The sequence below is a fragment of the Rhipicephalus microplus genome, chromosome 2, assembly GCF_043290135.1.
Source record: "Rhipicephalus microplus isolate Deutch F79 chromosome 2, USDA_Rmic, whole genome shotgun sequence".
Lineage (NCBI taxonomy): Eukaryota > Metazoa > Arthropoda > Arachnida > Ixodida > Ixodidae > Rhipicephalus > Rhipicephalus microplus.
Window position 1 is genome coordinate 21,179,401 of NC_134701.1, and position 20,554 is coordinate 21,199,954.

The 20,554-nt window shown below is 43.9% G+C and overlaps 1 protein-coding gene across 6 annotated transcripts in view; it reads right to left on the reverse strand.

Moving 5' to 3' along the window:
- Nucleotides 1-20,554, reverse strand: part of LOC119169183 (pseudouridine-5'-phosphate glycosidase) — a 2,087,124-nt gene that overhangs the window by 1,741,511 nt on the left and 325,059 nt on the right. For 5 of the 6 annotated variants that reach the window (XM_037420298.2, XM_075886270.1, XM_075886274.1 and 2 more), the window contains 3 exons: nt 15,251-15,371; nt 6,052-6,137; nt 3,143-3,270 (listed from right to left, as the gene is read on the reverse strand). In XM_037420298.2, the coding sequence (XP_037276195.2) occupies nt 3,143-3,270; nt 6,052-6,137; nt 15,251-15,371 (335 nt within the window). The remainder of the gene's footprint in view (nt 1-3,142; nt 3,271-6,051; nt 6,138-15,250; nt 15,372-20,554) is intronic. The other variant, XM_075886272.1, reaches the window with a different exon arrangement.

Genomic DNA, 20,554 nt, shown 5'->3' on the forward strand with positions numbered 1-20,554 from the left:
CCACGGAGTGAATGATGGATAGTAGGCGAAGCATCCGTCCGTCCATTCGTTCTTGCTTCCGTCCATCCATGCGTGCGTCTGTGTGGCCGCTCGTGCATCCATCCATCTGCCCGTCCGTGCGTGCGTCTGTTCGCGCGTCCGCACGGTAATCTGTGTGTCCGTCCCTGCTTTCGCCCACGCATCCGCTCCTGCGTCCGTCCATGCGTCCATCCGTCCGTGCAGCCATCCGTGCGTCCGTCCATGCATATGTGTGTCCGTTCGTCCACCTATTCAACCCTCCAAGTAACACCACCTCGCATCTTTTCATCATATATTCCTCAAATAGAAGCACCGCCATCCAGCGGACATTCCAAGGGCTGAACGAGAGAAGGCACACGCACACTTTCTTACGGCTTGCGCTTCGTGTCTATTTCCCACCTTTAAGCACCTCGAGTTGGTGGTATAGACTAGTTCACTGTATTCATGACACAGCGGCCCAACGCTCGCTAAACCTTTCTAAAACCAAGGAGGTTACACCAAGCGAGTGTAACGTAGCAATCCTTTCTTGTCAGATAGTGCTCAATGTACATGCCAATGGCTGCTAATGGGAAATGAGAGACAGGAGAATTCGGCTTTTACTTTCTTACGGCTTGCGCTTCGTATCTACTTCCCACCTTTAACCACTTTGAGTTCATTCATGGTACATACTAGTTCATTGTATTCATGTTGCTGCGGCTCAACCCTCGCTAAATCTTTCTAAAACTAAGGAGGTTACACCCAGTGAGTATAACGTAACAACCCTTTCTTGTCAGATAGTGCTCAATGTACATGCCATGGGCTGCTAATGGGGATCGCAGCATGAGCGTTAACTAAAAGCCGAATGCTCCTGTCCCTCATTCCATATTAGCAGCCGTTGGCATGTACATTGAGCACTACCTTTTATTGTTCAACAACGCACAGAAGAAATCTCTCACCGGCACCACCTTGGAGGTCAAATTGTTATACAATGTTATACTTGTTACACACTACTACAACAGTTACTAGAGACGAGCAGGTGCCGATATAAGAATCTTCGCACCTAAAAAATTGAGTAAGCACGTGACAGCAACATGACGACGGGTAGCAGATTGGTTGACGTTGGCAAACCGACGCGCCGTCTGCTACATTTATGCGTGTGCTATGACATGGCGGCGCGAGTTAAATTGAAATGCTGAGCCGCATGTACCAGTTGCAAGGACATTCGAACGCGACAGTGATAAAGAGCTCGTTTCGCTGAAATTCCGGCGTAAGCGTCAGCGTCGTTGGTTGTCAGCCAAAAATCATCATCTCGTGCGTTACGGAAAATTGACGAAGACGCGACTAAAACAAATAATAATTTTTTTCCTGTATGGGTGAGAATCAAACCCTGGCCGTTTGCGTGGCAAGTAGATGTTTTACCACGCAACCACGCGTCTGCTAGGTAATAAATCTGAAATAACGTTTGCTTGGAAATGCTGGAAAATAACATTCATTCTTTGCAAACGAGTGAGTTCTCTATACAACCTTTACAACACAACATGCAATATCGGAGCAGTACTGCGTGGTACAAGCGCACATTACCACCAGGTGTCAGAGCAAGTGTTAACCATGAATTCGCGGTTTAAAGGAGGCACTTATTACAAAAGGCACACATGGTATGGCGCCTATTCTCTTAAGACAACTTTGTGGGTGCACATCAAGTTGATAAAACCTCACGCACATAAATGCTCGCTTTGTAAAGGATGTTACCCATCACAGAGAATGCAGCCATATGCGAAAGCTTCAGCACAAGCCACTTTCAATTTTATTAATTATGCTGTAGTAATCCCCAATTTAAACTTTTCCAGTAACATTAATAGAATAAAAAAGTAGGCACCAAGTGGATGAGGTAAGATCTAGAGACAAGGTATCACCTTCGCGTTCAACTCCGAAAGTAGACACTTAAAAGTGCCCCAGTTTTTGTACTCCCTGTCAGTATCGAGAAGATCCGGCCAGGAGAGTGCGTTTTGACGCCATTAAAGAGGAGGAGGGAGCAACTTGATCGACACCAGGAGATGGGTCACGTCATTGGATGCGAGAAGGTATCGCTAGAAAATTAGTTCCTTTATAGTTTCTTTTAACATTAGACGCTGAAGGGTTTTCCCAGTGTCAATTGATTGCAGCAAAATTAACTGTTCACATCATTAACGTGACACCTTTTGCCTACGTTTCATTACGTGTTGGCATAATACTATTGCGATAAGCCTACTGAAGGAGCCAGCCTTCATCCTTATGTTTCAAAATGCGAATGAATTACGTTCATGCCATTTGTCCTCAGCGAAGTTTGCTCAAAGCATTTCTTGCAAGCGCACCTATCTCCTGCAATTTCGTGCTGGGACGTCATCAGAATTATTCCCCGGAAGTTTCATGACCTTTTATTGCGCTTGCGTGTGCGCATGTCATACACACAAACGAAACTGAGAAATTTCGAGGAAGATAAATGTAAGGCCCCGACCACACCTCTCCCCTGGCTAAGCCGTGGTTTCGCGCCAAGCCATCTATTAACTGTGGAGTGCAGCACCCCTTCGGCTTTAATAGTAACGTGCATTGGGAAGCTGCCGTGGGAAGCGTCATATTAGCTGAGTTTTCGCTCCCTCAAGAGCATTGCTCCCCTCTCCCTGGTGGGATAAATACAGCTACATTGTCCTCCGTTCAAAAATGATGTTCAGGGGAAGATAAGCCCTGCGTACAATAAAATGCAACGTTTACGCATCACTTGGGCAATTTTTCCAAAGAGGTCCTGCACAACTTTTTTTTTCTGATATCCATGAAAGTGCGGCTATAAATTGTTTTGAAATGCAATGTAATTGGCTCTTGAGTTCTCCTAATGAGACAAATTTGACAAAGATATCAAGGCAGAATGTGACATGACAAAATATTGAACTACAGACAGAGTGAAACGTGCCTTACTTTTGTCTAGAGAAGGCGCTTACTAAATATAAGCTCTCTGTAATAACACGTTGGACGCTTTCAAGCAATGGAATCGGATTGACCTGTAATAATACTGCAATGGCGATGTTTTAACACAAACAAATGGAACACACAATACTCGAAAATGGGCACAGGAAAACTTTTATCACAACATGCATTTTCAAGGTGTAGCTACCGGTGGGTACGGATGTCGTGGAATCGATGGACGAAAAAGGCTGCCTCGCTTGTTTTCTCGTTCGATCTTTGCGAGAGCGCTGGCGATATCTCCTGCTACAGCAGCGTTGTTCTTGACCAAGGCGATATCTGGTTAATTACGAGCTAAGGAGCAAACATGCATGCATACTAAAGATCGAAAATAGGTTGAAAGTGCTTGTAAAAATTAGAATATGGCAAATAGGAGAGGCTGCATACAATGCATAGTTTTCTTGACTGACTTTTCTTGCAGCATAAATTTAGAACTCGACGTGACATGGGGGACGTTTCATGTAACCTACACACTAATATTGCTAAGTGAAGCGCAGATTTGTTGCTTGTGTCGATTGAGTGCCAATTATAACATTCACACACATTAGAATAGCTGGAATGCTTGGCGCAATGTATGGCAGTTCCCCATATGCAACGGTTATGATCCTAATATGCAGTTTCAGAAATAATGCACCGAGCACTCAGTGAGCTTTGCGTGCTGTAATCTGTTTACGCTTTCCTACATGATATTTGCATTCCAGCCACATCTGTTTTTCAAGGCATAATAAAAGACGCGTACAAAAGAAAGTGTGTTCATTTTTAAGCATGGTATATACATTTTTATAGCTCACATTTCAGAACGGAATCTCATAGGTTCGCAGTCATAGGTTCGCAGTTTAGCAGAGCACCCACTCAAGCACCTATTCCTGTTCATGCAAGCTCGCAAGCCAGCTTAATTGCATCAACATGCATAGGTGCCTCAGATAGGCTGGCTGATGTCGTCATAGGACATGTATTTCTCAAGGGTGCTTTGTCATCTTTTACGCATTAGACTGGTCCATCTCTTACGTAATGTACCAGCGCTACCCTGACGGCAAGGTCGTCATTTCTTCCTAAATAAATTGTCGGACGACAATTGGTGGAGGCAGCTGCCATTCTTGACCCCGCCCCGGAACTTCGAAAACAAACTCTGCCCCAGCTTCAACCACCGCAATGACCAACGCTGCCAAGAACCAGGCCGGTACCACCTATGGCGGCAATGGTGGGCCGTTCACGACCCCCCGAACTTCAGCGGTACCAGTGAAACTGACGTGCAAGCTTGGCTTGCTACCTACGAGTGCATCAGTGAAACTAACAACTGGGATGACCCGGCAAAACTACGCGCCGCCGCCCTTGCTGACGTCCACAAGCTCTGGTTTCAAATCCACGAGTGGTGACCCGTCTCGCCGGAGTGCATCGGCTGCAAACTCACTACGCTCGTTTCCTTCAGCGTGTTGCCGAAAGGGCCATACTTAAGTGGCATTTTGCAAAGTGATTCACATTGTTATGCGAATCCCCAAAGACCGAATTAGAGAATGATAGCTTGCAGGCGCACACCTCTTGGCGCTTGACCGTGAGAAGTCGGATAGGGAAAGCCATCTTACGGCGCTGAGATGAAACCGGTAGCTGTTATTGCGAAAAACTGAAAAAAGTTCCCCACCTACACTATTGTATGTTCCCGGCAGCGGCGCAAGTTTGAACTGAGTTGTATTTTAAGCAATTTTTTTTGCCACGGAGACTGGTAGAAAATAAATAAATTTGCCTATAGTTCTGATTGACCACAGCATAAAAAGGTATCGATGCTGTCGTTTCTTACTATAAAGAGCCGACCTTATGGCTCTTTACAGTAAGAAACGATAGCATCGATAGCTTTTTATGCTGTGGTCAATCAGAACTATATATAGGCAAGTTTGTTTATTTTCTACCAGTCTCCATGGCAAAAAAAATGCTTAAAATACAACTCAATTGAAACTTGCGCCGCTGCTGGGAACATACAGTAGTGTAGATGGGGAACGTTTTTCAGTTTTTCGCAATAACATCTACCGGGTTCATCTTAGCACCGTAAGATGGCTCTCCCTGTCCGACTTCTCATGGTCAAGCGCCAAGAGGTGTGCGCCTGCAAGCTATGATTCTCTAATTCGATATTTGCGGATTCGCATAACGATGTGAATCACTTTGCAAAATGCCACTTAAAGATGGCCCTTTCGGCAACACGCTGAAGAAAACGAGCAAAGTGAGTTTGCAGCCGATGCGCTCCGGCGAGACGGGTCACCACTCGTGGTTTTGAAACCAGAGCTTGTGGACATGTCGGCTAGTCAGCACTGATTCCTCTTTAAAAGTGCATTTTTTTAATGCAGACACGGGACAAAAAATGTACAGTACAATACACAAGAATTGCTCATTGCGTTGCGTGCTGTACTTTCTTCATCCGGCATCCGCGTATACGAAGTGCATTTCTGAAGACGAATCATTTGATATTCCGCAATCATGTCTCCGTACACGGGAATACCGTAAACGTTGAAATACTCAATTAGAGAGCATCAGCAACTTTTCAAACATGACATTATTTTCTCGCACGTGTCGGCGACAGCAGGGACGCAGCTATGTGCGCCACAGTCTTGTGAGACAACGTTGTTTTGTTTTCCTTGAAAGATTCAGCCCCTGTCCAACTCAGCGCTTAGAAGGGGAAATCGAAAGTATTTTACCTAGATAATGTTATATTAAACTATTTACCAACAACCTTGGAGCGTTTGTCATGCTTTCTGGGACATTGAAAACCTTTCAAGCAAATAACGCACAGACAACGAATCTGACGTCTCAACCGCTTTTTTGGTGTTCCATTAACTTATGTTAGATGAAGTATCGTTTTATGTGGCATAGGATACGAAATGTATGTTTGGTCGAATGTTGGTGGAATACAGCAACATAGCTTACACGAAAATGCGACAGCCGAAATTGAAGCGTAACCAACACAACCGTGGCCGCCAGCATCCACGAAAAATTATATGTGCTAGTGTAATCAGTGATCACTCCCAAACCGAATGAAAGACGGTGCCAGTAGGAACCAAGTCAAAAGGATACTAGCTCGAAGAGTGGCCCCCGCGGTGCGCTCTGTTAGTTTCTGCAGGATGAAAGGCGTTACGGCGTTACCTGTCAGGTCAGCTGCCCTGCAGAAGAAAAAAACAAATTACCACCTATCCATCCATCCATCCATCCATCCATCCATCCATCCATCCATCCATCCATCCATCCATCCATCCATCCATCCGTCCATCCGTCCGTCCGTCTGTCCATTCGTCCATCCATCCATCCGTCCATCGGTCCATCCATCCGTCCATGCATCTGTCCTTCCGTCCGTACGTACGTACGACCGTCCGTCCAGCCGTCCATCCATTCATCCATCCATCCGTCCGTCTGTCCGTCCGTCCGTGCGTCCGTACATCTATCTATCTATCTATCTATCTATCTATCTATCTATCTCTCTATCTATCTATCTATCTATCTATCTATCTATCTATCTATCTATCTATCTATCTATCTATCTATCTATCTATCTATCTATCTATCTATCTATTCTGTTACGTCTTATTATTTATTTATTATTTACAAATACTGCTGGCCAGAGGCCAAAGCAGGAGGGGCAAGATAATACAGTTGTCATACATATTTTAAAACAACATCAACAATAAAGAGAGTAAAAAGTGGAAAGGGACTTATTTTTACAAAAGCAACAAAAGGAAAGAGTGGGGAGGGAAAAGAGGAAATAGTTGGAATAGTTAAAAACAACTTCAAATTTCAGCGTAAATAAGATCGGGAGAGTGTAAACTGCTTGCAGGCAAATCGTTCCACTCTTCAATGGTACGAGGAAAGAAGGAAAATTTGAACAAGTTAGTACGAGCAAAATATGGTGTTAAAGAAAGTGCGTGTGAATGCCGAGTCTGGCGTGTTCTTAGTGGTGTGAGGTAGGGGTCAGGGTTCAGAGCAAATTTGTGGTTAGAAAGTTGGTACAAAAATTTGAGACGTAAGAATCTGCGTCTCGACTGCAAAGATGTGATACCATTTGAAAGCATTACACTAGTTACAGAACTACCAGGCTTGTAAAGTGAATAAATGAAACGAACTGCCCTCCGTTGAATTTTTTCTATGGCATCAATGTTAGTTTTAGTATAACGATCCCAGGCAACGCATGCATATTCTAATTTAGGGAGAATCAAGGATTGGTAAGCTAAATATTCCACTTTCGTAGGAGCATCCTTAAGTTTGTGCCTTAGCATGCATAATTTGCGGAAAGCTGCGGAAGAAACTTGTTTAGTGTGGGAATTCCAACTTAAATTATTCGTTATAGTGACACCAAGATACTTGTATTCCTTAACTTCTTTAAGAGGTTGGTTAGAGAGCGTGTAGTCAGTTAGTACTGGCTTTTTCTTGTTAGTGACACGGAGCAGAACTGACTTATCCAAGTTTAGTTTGGATAAGTCAGGATAAGTTTGGATAAGTATATTGTTTAGAGTGGACTGGAGAGCTGAGTGGTCATTAGAACTAGTTATTGAGTTAAACAGAATACAATCATCTGCAAAACGTCGAACGTTAACGGGTGGGTTTACACAATTTACTACATCATTACAGTATATCAAAAATAGTAGGGGAGCGAGTACACTGCCCTGTGGGACACCTGAAGTAACCGGCAGAAGAATTGAGTTCTGATTATTAATGCACACAAACTGGGAGCGATCAGACAGGTAGTCACAAATCTAGGCTAATAGAAAATTTGGAAGTCCAATATGCTGTAATTTAACCATAAGTTTATCATGGGGGTAATGCAAAAAAAAGATGCAAAAAAAGGTAGTATCTAGGTCTTATTACCTAAATTCCTGCGCAGTACAAAAGGTAGATCAAGTTAAGTATCTCGGCGTAACATTCACGGCAACACAAGATTGGACCAGTCATCATCATCATCATCATCATCATCAGCCTGACTACGTCCACTGCAGGACAAAGGCCTCTCCCATGTTCCGCCAGTTAACCCGGTCCTGTGCTTGCTGCTTCCAATTTATACCCGCAAACTTCTTAATCTCATCTGCCCACCTAACCTTCTGTCTCCCCCTAACCCGCTTCCCTTCTCTGGGAATCCAGTCAGTTACCCTTAATGACCAGCGGTTATCCTGTCTACGCGCTACATGCCCTGCCCATGTCCATTTCTTCTTCTTGATTTCAGCTATGATATCCTTAACCCCCGTTTGTTCCCTAATCCACTCTGCTCTCTTCTTGTCTCTTAAGGTTACACCTACCATTTTTCTTTCCATTGCTCGCTGCGTCGTCCTCAATTTAAGCTGAACCCTCTTTGTAAGTCTCCAGGTTTCTGCTCCGTAGCTAAGTACCGGCAAGATACAGCTGTTATATACCTTCCTCTTGAGGGATAGTGGCAATCTACCTGTCATAATTTGAGAGTGCTTGCCGAATGTGCTCCACCCCATTCTTATTCTTCTAGTTACTTCAATCTCGTGGTTCGGCTCTGCGGTTATTACCTGCCCTAAGTAGACATAGTCTTTTACAACTTCAAGTGCACTATTACCTATCTCGAAGCGCTGCTCTTTGCCGAGGTTGTTGTACATTACTTTCGTTTTCTGCAGATTAATTTTAAGACCCACTTTTCTGCTCTCCTTGTCTAACTCCGTAATCATGAGTTGCAATTCGTCCCCCGAGTTACTCAGCAATGCAATGTCATCGGCGAAGCGCAGGTTACTAAGGTATTCTCCATTGACTCTTATCCCTAACTGTTCCCATTCTAGGCTTCTGAAAACCTCCTGTAAGCACGCGGTAAACAGCATTGGGGAAATTGTGTCCCCCTGCCTTACACCCTTCTTGATTGGTATTCTGTTGCTTTCTCTATGAAGCACTATGGTAGCAGTTGATCCCCTGTAGATTTCTTCCAGAATGTTTATATATACTTCATCTACGCCCTGATTCCGCAGTGTTTGCATGACGGCTGATATTTCTACTGAATCAAACGCCTTCTCGTAATCTATGAAGGCTATGTATAGTGGTTGGTTATACTCTGAGCATTTCTCTATTACCTGATTGATAGTATGAATGTGGTCAATTGTTGAGTAGCCTGTTCGAAATCCTGCTTGTTCCTTTGGTTGATTGAATTCTAATGTTTTCTTTACTCTGTTAGCAATTACCTTTGTAAATAGCTTGTATACTACAGAGAGCAAGCTGATCGGCCTGTAATTTTTTCAAGTCCTTGTCATCTCCTTTCTTATGTATTAAGATGATGTTAGCGTTCTTCCAAGACTCTGGTACTCTTCCCGCCAGGAGACACCTCGTAAACAGGGTGGCTAGTTTTTCTAACACAATCTTTCCTCCATCTTTCAGCAGATCTGATGTTACCTGATCCTCACCAGCAGCTTTGCCCCTTTGCATGCTCTCCAAAGCTTTTCTGACTTCTTCTATCATTACTGGTGGGGTGTAATCTGGGTTACTGCTAGTTCTTATAGTATTAAGGTCGTGGTTGTCTCGGCTACTGTACAGATCCCTGTAAAACTCCTCCGCTATCTTAACTATCCTATCCATATTGGTAGTTATTTTGCCTTCTTTGTCCCTTAGTGCATACATCCGACTTTTGCCTATCCCAAGGACCAGTCACGTAGATCTAATCACAGCCAAGGCTTCGCGCTTAATTCAGTTTTTCCAAAGAAATTTCAGCGACGCGCCGCAAACACTCAAGGAAACCCTGTATATTACAAATGTGCGCCGAATTTTAGAGTATGCTTGTGTTTCTTGGGACCCTTTCACGAATGTACTGAAAGAAAAGTTGGAGAGGGTGCAAAAAAGGGCTGCTAGGTTTGTTACAGGAAACTACGGTTTCAGAATAAGGTCTTCTAGAATTCTTCAGGCCTTGGGATGGGAACCCCTTTGAGGACGACGGAAAGTTCAAAGACTTAAATTTCTCCATAATATATATCACGGTAAGACTGGGCTAGATAAAGAGCGGTATTTAAAGACGCCTAGTTATATGTCCGAACGGAAATATCACTTATATAAAATTAGAGAATATACCTGTCGATTGAATGTCCTTAAATACTCTTTCTTTCCAAATTCTATTAGTGACTGGAATGCGCTAAAAATACCAATATTCTCTGATTCTAATTTCCTAACAGCCATTGAAACAGCATTTTGAGCTGCTGAGATAACCCATATATTTAACGTTGGCTTTGTACTTCTCTTGGTTGTTGATTTTTATATGTATAATTACTGCTTTTGTTGTATAATCCTGTGTTTTGTACTTTTGTTCTAATGCTGTACTACAAGTGTTGATTTCTCCTGTATACTGTAATGCATGACTTATTTGCTTTTAATTTTGCTGTTTTGTATTCTATTTTCTACTGTAACCCCCCTACAACAATGCCCAATGGGCGATGTGGGTACTTGTAATAAATAAATAAATAAATAAATAAATAAATAAATAAATAAATGGGGGATGCAGTCGAAAGCTTTGCAGAAATTTAGGAATGTGACGTCTACTTGGCCGCCCTTATCAATCACAGATGCAAGAGAATGAATGAATGTACATAACTGAGTTGTTGTCGACAAGCCCTTTCGAAAACTATGCTGATACGGAGATAAAAAGTTATGCTCATCTAGGTGTTTTGATATGATTGTTGTGACAATGTGTTCTAACATTTTGCTACAAGACGATATAATCGAAATTGGCCGATAATTGAAGACAAGAAGGGGGTCTCCCTTTTTGGGCATTGGCTTGACAAGAGTCATTTTCAATTTTTTAGGTAACGTTGCAGTACGGATTGAAGCTTCAAAAATTGTAACAGGGTATTTAGACAAGGGCTCGGCATACCGTCGAAAAAATTCGTTCGGTATTCCTTCTGGCCCACCGGAGGATTTTACTTTTATTCGAAGAACCATGTTTAAAACTCCTTCGTATGAAATTAAATTTCCTGGTGGAGTATCTGCGGAATCATGTACAAAAGCCACAGGCTGAGAAGACTGACAGAAAACACTATGAAAAAAAGAGTTAAAATGATCAGCAATCCCTTTTGCATCCAATACCAGAGAACCGTTCACAGAAATTTGTTCTACGTTCTTTTTGCGAACGCTAATGTAGGCCAAAAACTTCTGTGGGTCATCTTTAATAAAATTAGCCAGTGTGGTATTGAAATAAAAGCTTTTCTCGCGTTGAATCGCTTCGTGTAAACCAGACCGGACTTCACCTAGGCGCTGTGGAGCTGCCCTCTTTTTCCTGGACGTTCAGCCTTTCGTTTTAGATGCAGTATAGGTCTCGTGACCTATACTGCTCCCAAGGTTGTTTCATGCTCCCAAGGTTGTTTCATCAACATTGTATACAGAAAAGTGAAACAGTCAGATATATATACGTGAAAAACATCAATGAAAGGTGATGACCAGTACAGTGTCACATGCTTGTCATGAGCATTATAATGGACATAAAAAATAGCAGGGTAGTGCTGTGATTGTCATCTAGAGTTTCCTAAATTTAACTAGAGCGGAATCTGGCACTGCGATCGTTGAGCGACCACGGGAATGATAAGTAGTACATGTTTTTGCCTAGTATTTGTGCTTGCGGGCCTCGAATTGCAATTCTGGCTTCGTTTATTGCTGTGTTTCGGTTTTCTTTCGAAGGAAAAAATTAACCCTTTTGAACTTTGTGACCCGATTTGAAATCGTAAGCCTAAAAGATTAAGGTGGTGGAGCGCAACCGCTGAACATCCGCCGATTTCTGTTTTGTGACAAAACAGATCCTAGCCACACGAACACACATGGAGCCGGAAGTACGTAGACGAGGCAAATCAATGTACTACCCATTATTCACATGCTCGCTGAAGCACCATGCGTTGCAGCTCCCATAGACACTAGCACTAGAGTTTACTTTATTGGATATATACGAAACTATATTGTGGTCATATTATTCATGCCTTGCTATAAGGTACAAGGCACCTCAAATGCCAGGCCAAATTGTGGCATGCATGAACGGCAGGAGAGAATGTAATATTTTATGAGAATATGTCAGTTTTAATTTAAACAAGGGCATGATGTGATAGACGCAATGCCGCCGTGGTCGCCAAAATGATATAGTATATACTAGAGTATGGTTGACGGGCGTGTGGCAGTGAATTACATGACGTGATATGAAGGGCATGATGTGTAATTACAACATGCTTTTTTTTTCTTTTACGTTTAGGCCCTACGCGAAACTTGTTCCTTTACAGATAAAAAAAAACAAGTAGTGTGACCTTCGTTTTTCTTGCCTTAGCTGTGTTCGTTTCTTTCGTTGTGTATGAAAAAAAAAAATAGGAAGATGATAGCCCTTGGAGCAGTTCTCCCGCAATACCTAATTCAGTCACACTAACGAACGTGGGTTGACCAAGGGTTGGACTGAGTTGTGTGGCGTTGCCTAGATTTGACAACTGTTGACTAACATTACATAGTATTGTTTTCTTCCACGCTAGTATTGGCTAATGTTCCAGGGAACGGGCAATGTTGGCTAGTGGCTTCTATTGCTGGCTACTACCGGATAGCGTTGAATAACTGTTAGTCGCTTATAGATAATAGTTGCTGATCTTGGCTTAGCATAGACTAACAATTGATAATTCAGGCTGTCAGTGTCCGGTTGTTTTAGGCCTGCTAGAGCTGATTTTCAGTGACAACCATTTGTTCAGTGGCGCCTAGTACAGGCCAAGGCAGCTAGAAATAATTTTAGCAGCGGTGACTGAAGAAGCAGTGTCTAACATACAAGATTTAGTGAAGTGGTATAACCATATTTTATCTTTCTTTAGGGCGCACAGAAGACAGGGACAAAAAGAAACACACGAGGGCTTACTATCAACCCCTTACTTTTTAAAGTAACTATACATACAAGTATCCGAGAACAAACATAGATAATGTGAGGCGCAAGTCATGTGACGCACAAACAGAAAAGTTTAATGCTAAACAGAATTTAATAAAGTGAGATCCTTATCTGTTAGCGCCACCAAAGCTTTACTGACGTATTTATTGCACACCCATTTATATGCAAGGCTGCCGTAAGTACACGTGTCAGTCTGTCTTTAATGAAAAAAAAATATCTGTATCATGAAAGAAGCTTTAGTTTTACAAGTGCTATAACACGTTGCAGAAGAGGCGGGGGGAAAGAATAATATCAAAACGTACGAATAATCTATTAATTAAATAAACTTTACGTTTGCAGCTTTTTACGACACTTTTTTAACAAGAAAGCCATCTTACTGATGGTGTGTCGTTGGAGCGTTACAGCTACTACAAGCCACTCTGCTTGTATGCGAATCGACGCCTGTTTTTAGTGCGGGCCCTGATGACCTGGTTCGTTGAGGCCGACTCGGAGTCGGGGCTCAAAGTGGTTAAGGGTGTTTGTTGCAGTTTGATGTGATGATGAAAATGCAATCCAAATGAATGAATCTGCCTTTTCAAGCCTACTAACACTGCATCAGAGCTTTCAATATAGCCGGCGCTAAAAAAAAAAAAGAAAGACAAAGGCATTACCTTGAGCTCAGGCAGCCTGTCTGTAAAGACAGTCATTGAATTTGATTTGCAAGTAGCTGGTACGAAGCTCCACTGACGAAAATGCGTCGTAATAAAGCTCTATCTCAGGCCATTCTTGCTCCGTGCCTAAGGAATCAAGAATCAATGGAACGGATAAACGTCCTTCTTTTTGACTTCGTTTAAACAACCGTATTCTAAAAAAGACCCAAGGTTTTATATTTGATACCCCAGACTACTCATAATTTCCATGAACTTCTCTAGAGCTGTATAACGTCGTCGCGCAGCATCCTGCCAAATAGCCGCTTGAGAACATCTCGTTCTGGCGTGGAAACTCCATAAGAACTATTGTGAGCTGAACGGGTGTTTTTTTTTTCGTAACGTGTGCACACATGCGGTGTTCGCCAAACCCTCAATGACATACAACAGCTCTTGTATGGAGAAGAAGACTTCTAATGTTATTCGGAAGACATTTGTGTTTTCAACAGCTACCGTCCTTCCACTAGTTTTTGATTTTAGTTTTCGGGTTATTGGTTAGCTGGCCGGCCCTCGTTTTTTGTGGTCAACAATGTAGTGACATGTAGAGTCGTGGTGACGGCGACGAAATATGTGTCAAGAACACCATTTCGTTGCAGCTAGGTAGTCAGCGATGTTTCATTGCCGTTAACAAAGCTGTGGACGTGGTTTGTCGATGGCAAAACCCTGTAGTCCCAGCTCAGAGTATTGAGAGCTGTGGCCGGCTGCTTCGCCAGGGTGATAGAGCGTGCAGTCGTCAGGACCTCCAAACGTCTCTATTTTTTGGAGTATAGAGCTTACCCGTGGTAGGACGGTATGGTGCCGATGTTGGCACTGCTTCGGAAGGTGAAGCTGTGGCGTGCTTACATGGGCAAGAGGGGGAGAGGAATAACGGACTGCAGCAGTGCATCGCACGGCTGCCGGCTGAGGCTGCGCTGGTGTAGGAACCTCCAGCGAGTGACTAATTTGAGTAAAATGTGGCATCCAAGTCCACTTAAAGGTGGGATGAACTCTACAGCTTCCAGGGATCCTCCCACACGATCGTTCTTTGGGCTCGTTCACACAATCCGCCGTCCAGAGGTACTGCGAGCTCCCTGCTGCAGAAATTTCTCCTCTTTCAGGGCGCTTAACGGTCACTCCAACCAGACATGATCTAGCCCCATCTCTCGCGCAAGGTGACAAAGTCTTATTTCTTCTGTGGAAATCGAATGCATGCGTGTTCATTCGGCTACTTTTGTTGTATGCTCAAGATTGCATAATGAAAATGGTGTCAAGAAAAACGGTCTCCTAGAACATCAACCTAGAATGCTTGAGTTGCTTTGCTAATGCATTCATTGAATAATGATGAAACATTTGAAATATTCATAAGAGTGTATAAATTTTATTATTCATAGATACGACCAGTTTTGATCGCTGACCAGCGACAACACATTCCACGCAATACTGCTCTACTTCACACACAACACGATCATCATGGTGCATATATAACACACACACATAAAAACCAACTAATTTGGTAGGAGAGTAAGCCTCTGTCGCAATAGGAAAACGTATTATAAAATACTTGTGAAGCAGACTATGCCATAGTGAAAAAACAAAAGTTTCACTATTCCTTGTTTCAGGTGGAGATGGAAAAAACACTTGGCATGAAGCGGTGCTATTTAAAGCATTTTTCATATACGCAAAGTATATACGCCTGCTTTGCCAAACGACATGAGCAATGGTTAGTGACACCTACTCCGCCTCCCTTACAGCGAGCTGGATGACCTCTTCAATGGCTTGTCCGTCTGCTTCGAATTCCTTCGGAATCGGAACCGCAATGAGGACCCCACTGTCGAGGTGCAGGGCATTTCGGCTCTCTGCATACAAGAAAAGGCACAAAGCAGCTAGGTTTATTAAAGAGACGCTACTCACAATATAAGCACCCCTGGTTCGGTACACAGCCGAAGCGGAGAAGGCAGAGTAAAACAAAGGTACACGGACGAGGGCTGACTCGCACGTGAAATAATATGTTCTGTCAAATATGCTACCTTGCCAACTAGATAGATATGTGGGGTTTAACGTCCCAAAACCACCATATGATTATGAGAGACGCCGTAGTGGAGGACTCCGGAAGTTTTGACCACCTTGGGTTCTTTAACTTGCGCCCAAATCTGAGCACACGGGCCTACAACGTTTTCGCCTCCATCGAAAACGCAGCCGCCGCAGCCGGGATTTGATCCCGCGACCTGCGGGTCAGCAGCCGAGTACCTTAGCCATTAGTCCACCACGGCGGGGCACTACCATGCCAACTAGCCCAACTTTCAATACTATTGCAAACAACTGTTATTGAGTGATTACGCGTTACAAGACAACTCGTGTGCGAGACGTTTTAACTTTGTGTGTAGCTTGCATGTAGCGGGCGTTTCCATTGCTTCTCCACAGGCCAATAAACCGGCACACAAATGGGTGCATGGATTAAAAAGTGGCACATGAGTCTATGTCTGCCTGCTACGGGAAATTCGCGATGTGTGTCCCTAGTGACTGGGTGAAACTAAGAGTGGCCGGTGACATGTCACAGTGAGAACATCTCGTCGTACACATCACTTTCCAGGTTTCAGGGTGGCACTGATGACAGTAATTTGAACTCCACCTCTAGCCTCTGAGGTGGTTGTCGAGATTGGTTGAAAAAACAACGTCGTACAAGCGGATGAGAACGGGCAGCACTTTAGGCCCGACAGTGCTGTTATAATGTGTTCGAACGCGCAGGCATTAAACAACACAAACAGTATTGTATTAAACACGAACAAGCCATCTGATATAATAAGGACCCCTCGCTTGGTCCCCCTCTGTGAGTGGCCCGCCTCAAATTCATCGACGAGGAATACGTTGAGTTATTTAGCTATTCTCACGAGCCATGGGGGTACACACGCTTTGTGTCGTAAACTTGCTTAAACAATGGCAGTCGATGCAGAAACGCAGAAATCCATCCTTTACAAGTACTACTCATGATGCATACTGACACTCGGAAGGCTGCGCATTTCACCACGTAAGATTTCATTGATCTGTTTGATGAAGTCGCGTACGCACATACGAACCTAGTATGGGCCCTGATGACCCACATGCTTCAGTCAAGTGTGGTGTGTTGTCGAATCCTTTATCACCAGATGACGCAGTCCCTGTATTGTCAGATTGAGTGTTCTAGCTGTTCTTCCTTATGCATTGACATCGAAAGCTAGTTACCAATACATCGTGTTTTACGTAAAAAACCATGATGATATTATCAGACACTTCGTAGTAGGTGGCTCTAAAAATTTAGACCTTTATGTATTTTTTACCGTGCATTCATATCACACACGGAGAGATAGGTAAGGAAGTGTGGGATTGGACCAGTTGGTAAACCATTATTAAACTTCTCAGCGCGACAAATTTCAGGCAGCGATTTCAGGTTAGCAACTTGATTGTTGGCGCAGGTTCAGGGAAATTGCGGAAGGCAACAGGTTTGCTGGCCCCCAAAATTTCGGCTAAGTCAGCTACTATCGTGCCTCTATTCGTGACTGAGTGGGCGAAGTGGCAGCAAAAGTGGCCACATGCTGAGGAAGTTTTTTTTAGGACGATAGTCTTTCTTGGGGACCTTCGACGCAAAAAGTTTGGCCTGCCTGCCTGCCTGCCTGCCTGCCTGCCTGCCTGCCTGCCTGCCTGCCTGCCTGCCTGCCTGACTGCCCGCCCGCCCGCCCGCCCGCCCGCCCGCCTGCCTGCCCGCCCGCCCACCCTTACTGGTACCAGGTATTCTGAACGGCACTAGTCGATACGCCAAACGGTCGACCCCATCCGCAGCGCCCATCAATGTTGCCCAAGATTCAGCGCTCATACTTGTGCGATTGTCAAATTAAAAGCAAATATTGCGCACATCTGAGGCACTATAACAACACGTACATATTCTGTATGTGCGTCTTTTACTAGAAAAGGCATATATAAGTAATTCTAGGGACCGTAGCGTTTATCACGCTGTGCTGACCACGCAACACTTGCACGAAAAGGCGAGTGTTTCCAACGCTTTGCTATGCCAACACGGCTCTGAGACGGGCGTGCATCTCTTCGAGTCACGTCACACGTGAGACATGAGCGCTATCTGGCAGTTTTCTCGGAAAACAAAACGCGCGGCTCTGAGACGGGCGTGCACGCCCGTCTCAGAGCCGCGCGTTTTGTTTTCCGAGAAAACTGCCAGATAGCGCTCATGTCTCACGTGTGACGTGACTCGAAGAGCTCGTTCGCCTCCACTGCACGCTCGAGGTACTCTAACGCAGCGCCTCCAGAATACCACTCACTGATTTTCTTGCGCTGAACATCAAATAAATGTTTGCTCGATGTCGGCAGCTCTGCCAACATCGAGCTTCTTAAAGACATGGCTGTCCTGGCAATTGACGCAGCGTAAAGAACCACGTCCCGGTTGCCATCCGTACTTACAAGGGTAGATAAAAGGACCTTTCCGCCGGTCTTTGTTAAACATTATGCCCGTGTGTAACCTGTTTATTTATGTGGTAAGAACCAGTGTCTTATTTATGCATGCTTGTTATGCCAAAGGGCAGCCTTTCGAATAAAAAAAAATCTAATCTTTAGGACATTTAAAATGACCTCTCGGGACGGTAGTGCGTTAACAGCTTCCACCCTCTTATATTTGAAAGAGAAGCTAGCATTTGTATTCTATGGGTCGCGCTACAGTTATCCTTATTTGCAGCCTGTGCTGTCAGCGTATGTCACCGTCCATCAAACTCGCCAGCTGACTTCACTGAAAAACTGAATGATTCGCTCAGTCTCGCACAATGCAGTTATCACTGGTCCCCTATATTTTTTTTCGAGGGATTTTATTCCTTTAGGCATAAACTGGCGCATGTGTACAACCAAAGGCGTTGCAGGAAAGACTGAGTATCGGGAATTTCTTGATGTGCTAGCCTTGTTTGATTTGCCACAAATGCTTTCACTGTCGACTCGCGGTGATGCTATTTTAGACCTGTGTGCGTCAGTGTCGTGTTGAGTTGGTTCGGAAGGCTTTTGGTGCCTCTTTTGAGTCGTGCATTAAAAACAGTTCTCGTTCCCTGCGTTGCTGGCTCGTGCTCTGCGAATTTTAGGCTAACTGACCCCCCTGAGTGGAGGTAAGTCTTCAAACATTAAAATTGAAGTGACATCAACCCAAAGCTTAAGGTTCAACTTACATGTCAAGCACTGCTCGGCCGTTGACTATCTAATCTAACATAGTAGGTAATATCTATCGTAATAACGTAAAAGAGGAATTGTCTAGACGTATCACTTTTAAACTGAAAATTCACGCAGGCGACATGAAAAAACAACGTTTGTTTTGAGCTACGCAACCGATATACGTAAGCGTCATTTTGCTATTGCTGAAACGGAGAAGATCAATTTACTGAACAATAAGCAAGTTCTGCACGCTTTTTAATGGACAAGTGAAACTACCTTAATAATTAAAACAAAGTAACATGACAGACGAATTAAAATTAACCAGAGTGTTAAAATTATTCTGGAGTTCTTCACTACAGCATCTCATATTATTATAGCGGTTTTGGCACGTAAAACTCCAGAAGCGTTTATAACCTTTTAACCACCAATATATTAGCACAGTGAAACATTCAAGTGCACTGCGACTATGTTAATGTGATCAGTACCTTTTTTCGACCACTGTAGGTAATGTTTTCTTGTGGTTGTTTTATAATAAACAGATAAGACATCAATATCATCAGTACAGCTCAATAAATGTCTTGTGCTGCGTCTTCAAGCATACGTAACTACGTAGTATGGTATAGTGTTCTAAGTTCACATTTGTTATAATTCTTTATGAAACACAAGTGCACAAGTGTACCAGACATGCATCTTCAAAGTAGGAGCTCTATATATTCTGGGAGTCTCTCATTCAATACTGTAGCATAGTGCACTTGTTACGTCTATGTATTCTTCGCGTTCGTGACGCACCCCGCAAGATTATACCCGAAGATGTGTAGTATAAATACATTATTCAGCAATAACTGTGGCAAGAAGAACATGGTATACTAATGAATACTACTTTTTTGCTTGAAATAGTCAAAAGTTACTACCTAAGGTTAGTAGCGGCTAGTGTATTAACAGTTACTAAATGGTAACAGCATAAGCAAAGATAGTAACTGCTACCACCCACAACGTTATTAACTTCACTTACTAGCAAGGTTGTAACACATGAGACAAACCGTTATTTTTCTAAGGTTAGCAAGCACTTGGTTCGAGGTGAGCTCGAGCTGGCAAACACTGATGATTATATATATTGTCACGTGTGTCCCGCGAAAAAGACGAAGGCGACAGCGCATACGCGCATCTGCACGCTTTTATGCAGAACGCAAACACGAGAAAGACGAGGAGCTCTCTGGCGCGCGGTTAATCAAAAGACCAACCCGCTGCTGTTTTCTCAGCGTCTTCAAATACGAGCTCTGTCTTGACGTCGCGACACTGGTGGAGGTGCTGGGGCCTGCAACCTGAAGCAAGAAAGCGTTGTTCGGGACCGTACACCCAGTCCGGAGCCTCAACATCTTGTTACGACTCCAGTACACCGATTTCGTCGGCGCCTACTAGGCCTAAGTCCAGAACTCTTGACGGCATCTCCTGTTACCAACATGGCGGCCCCTTCAACGTCTGCGAATCTCCCTTCGGCCCAGACGGTTCATCCTTACCAGGTAACTTTTGAGACTCCTCGTGTTCCCGAAGTCTTCCGTGGAGAACCATATGAAGATGTCGAGGACTGACTCGACCAGTTCTAGCGGACCGCTGTGGTGAATCGTTGAAGCGTGCAAGAAAAACTTGGCCTTGCCTACTTCGCAATGGAAAATAGCGCTCGCACATGGTACGAGAACAGGGAGCCTACTTTCCAAACCTGGGACAACTTCTGCCAAAAGCTTCTCGAGACGTTCCTGAGTGCGGACCGACGGGATCTCCCACAACAGATGATTGAAGCCCGCGTGCAAAAGCCGAACGAAAGCGTCGCCATGTTCGCTGAGGATATGGCCCGTCTATTTCGCCGCGC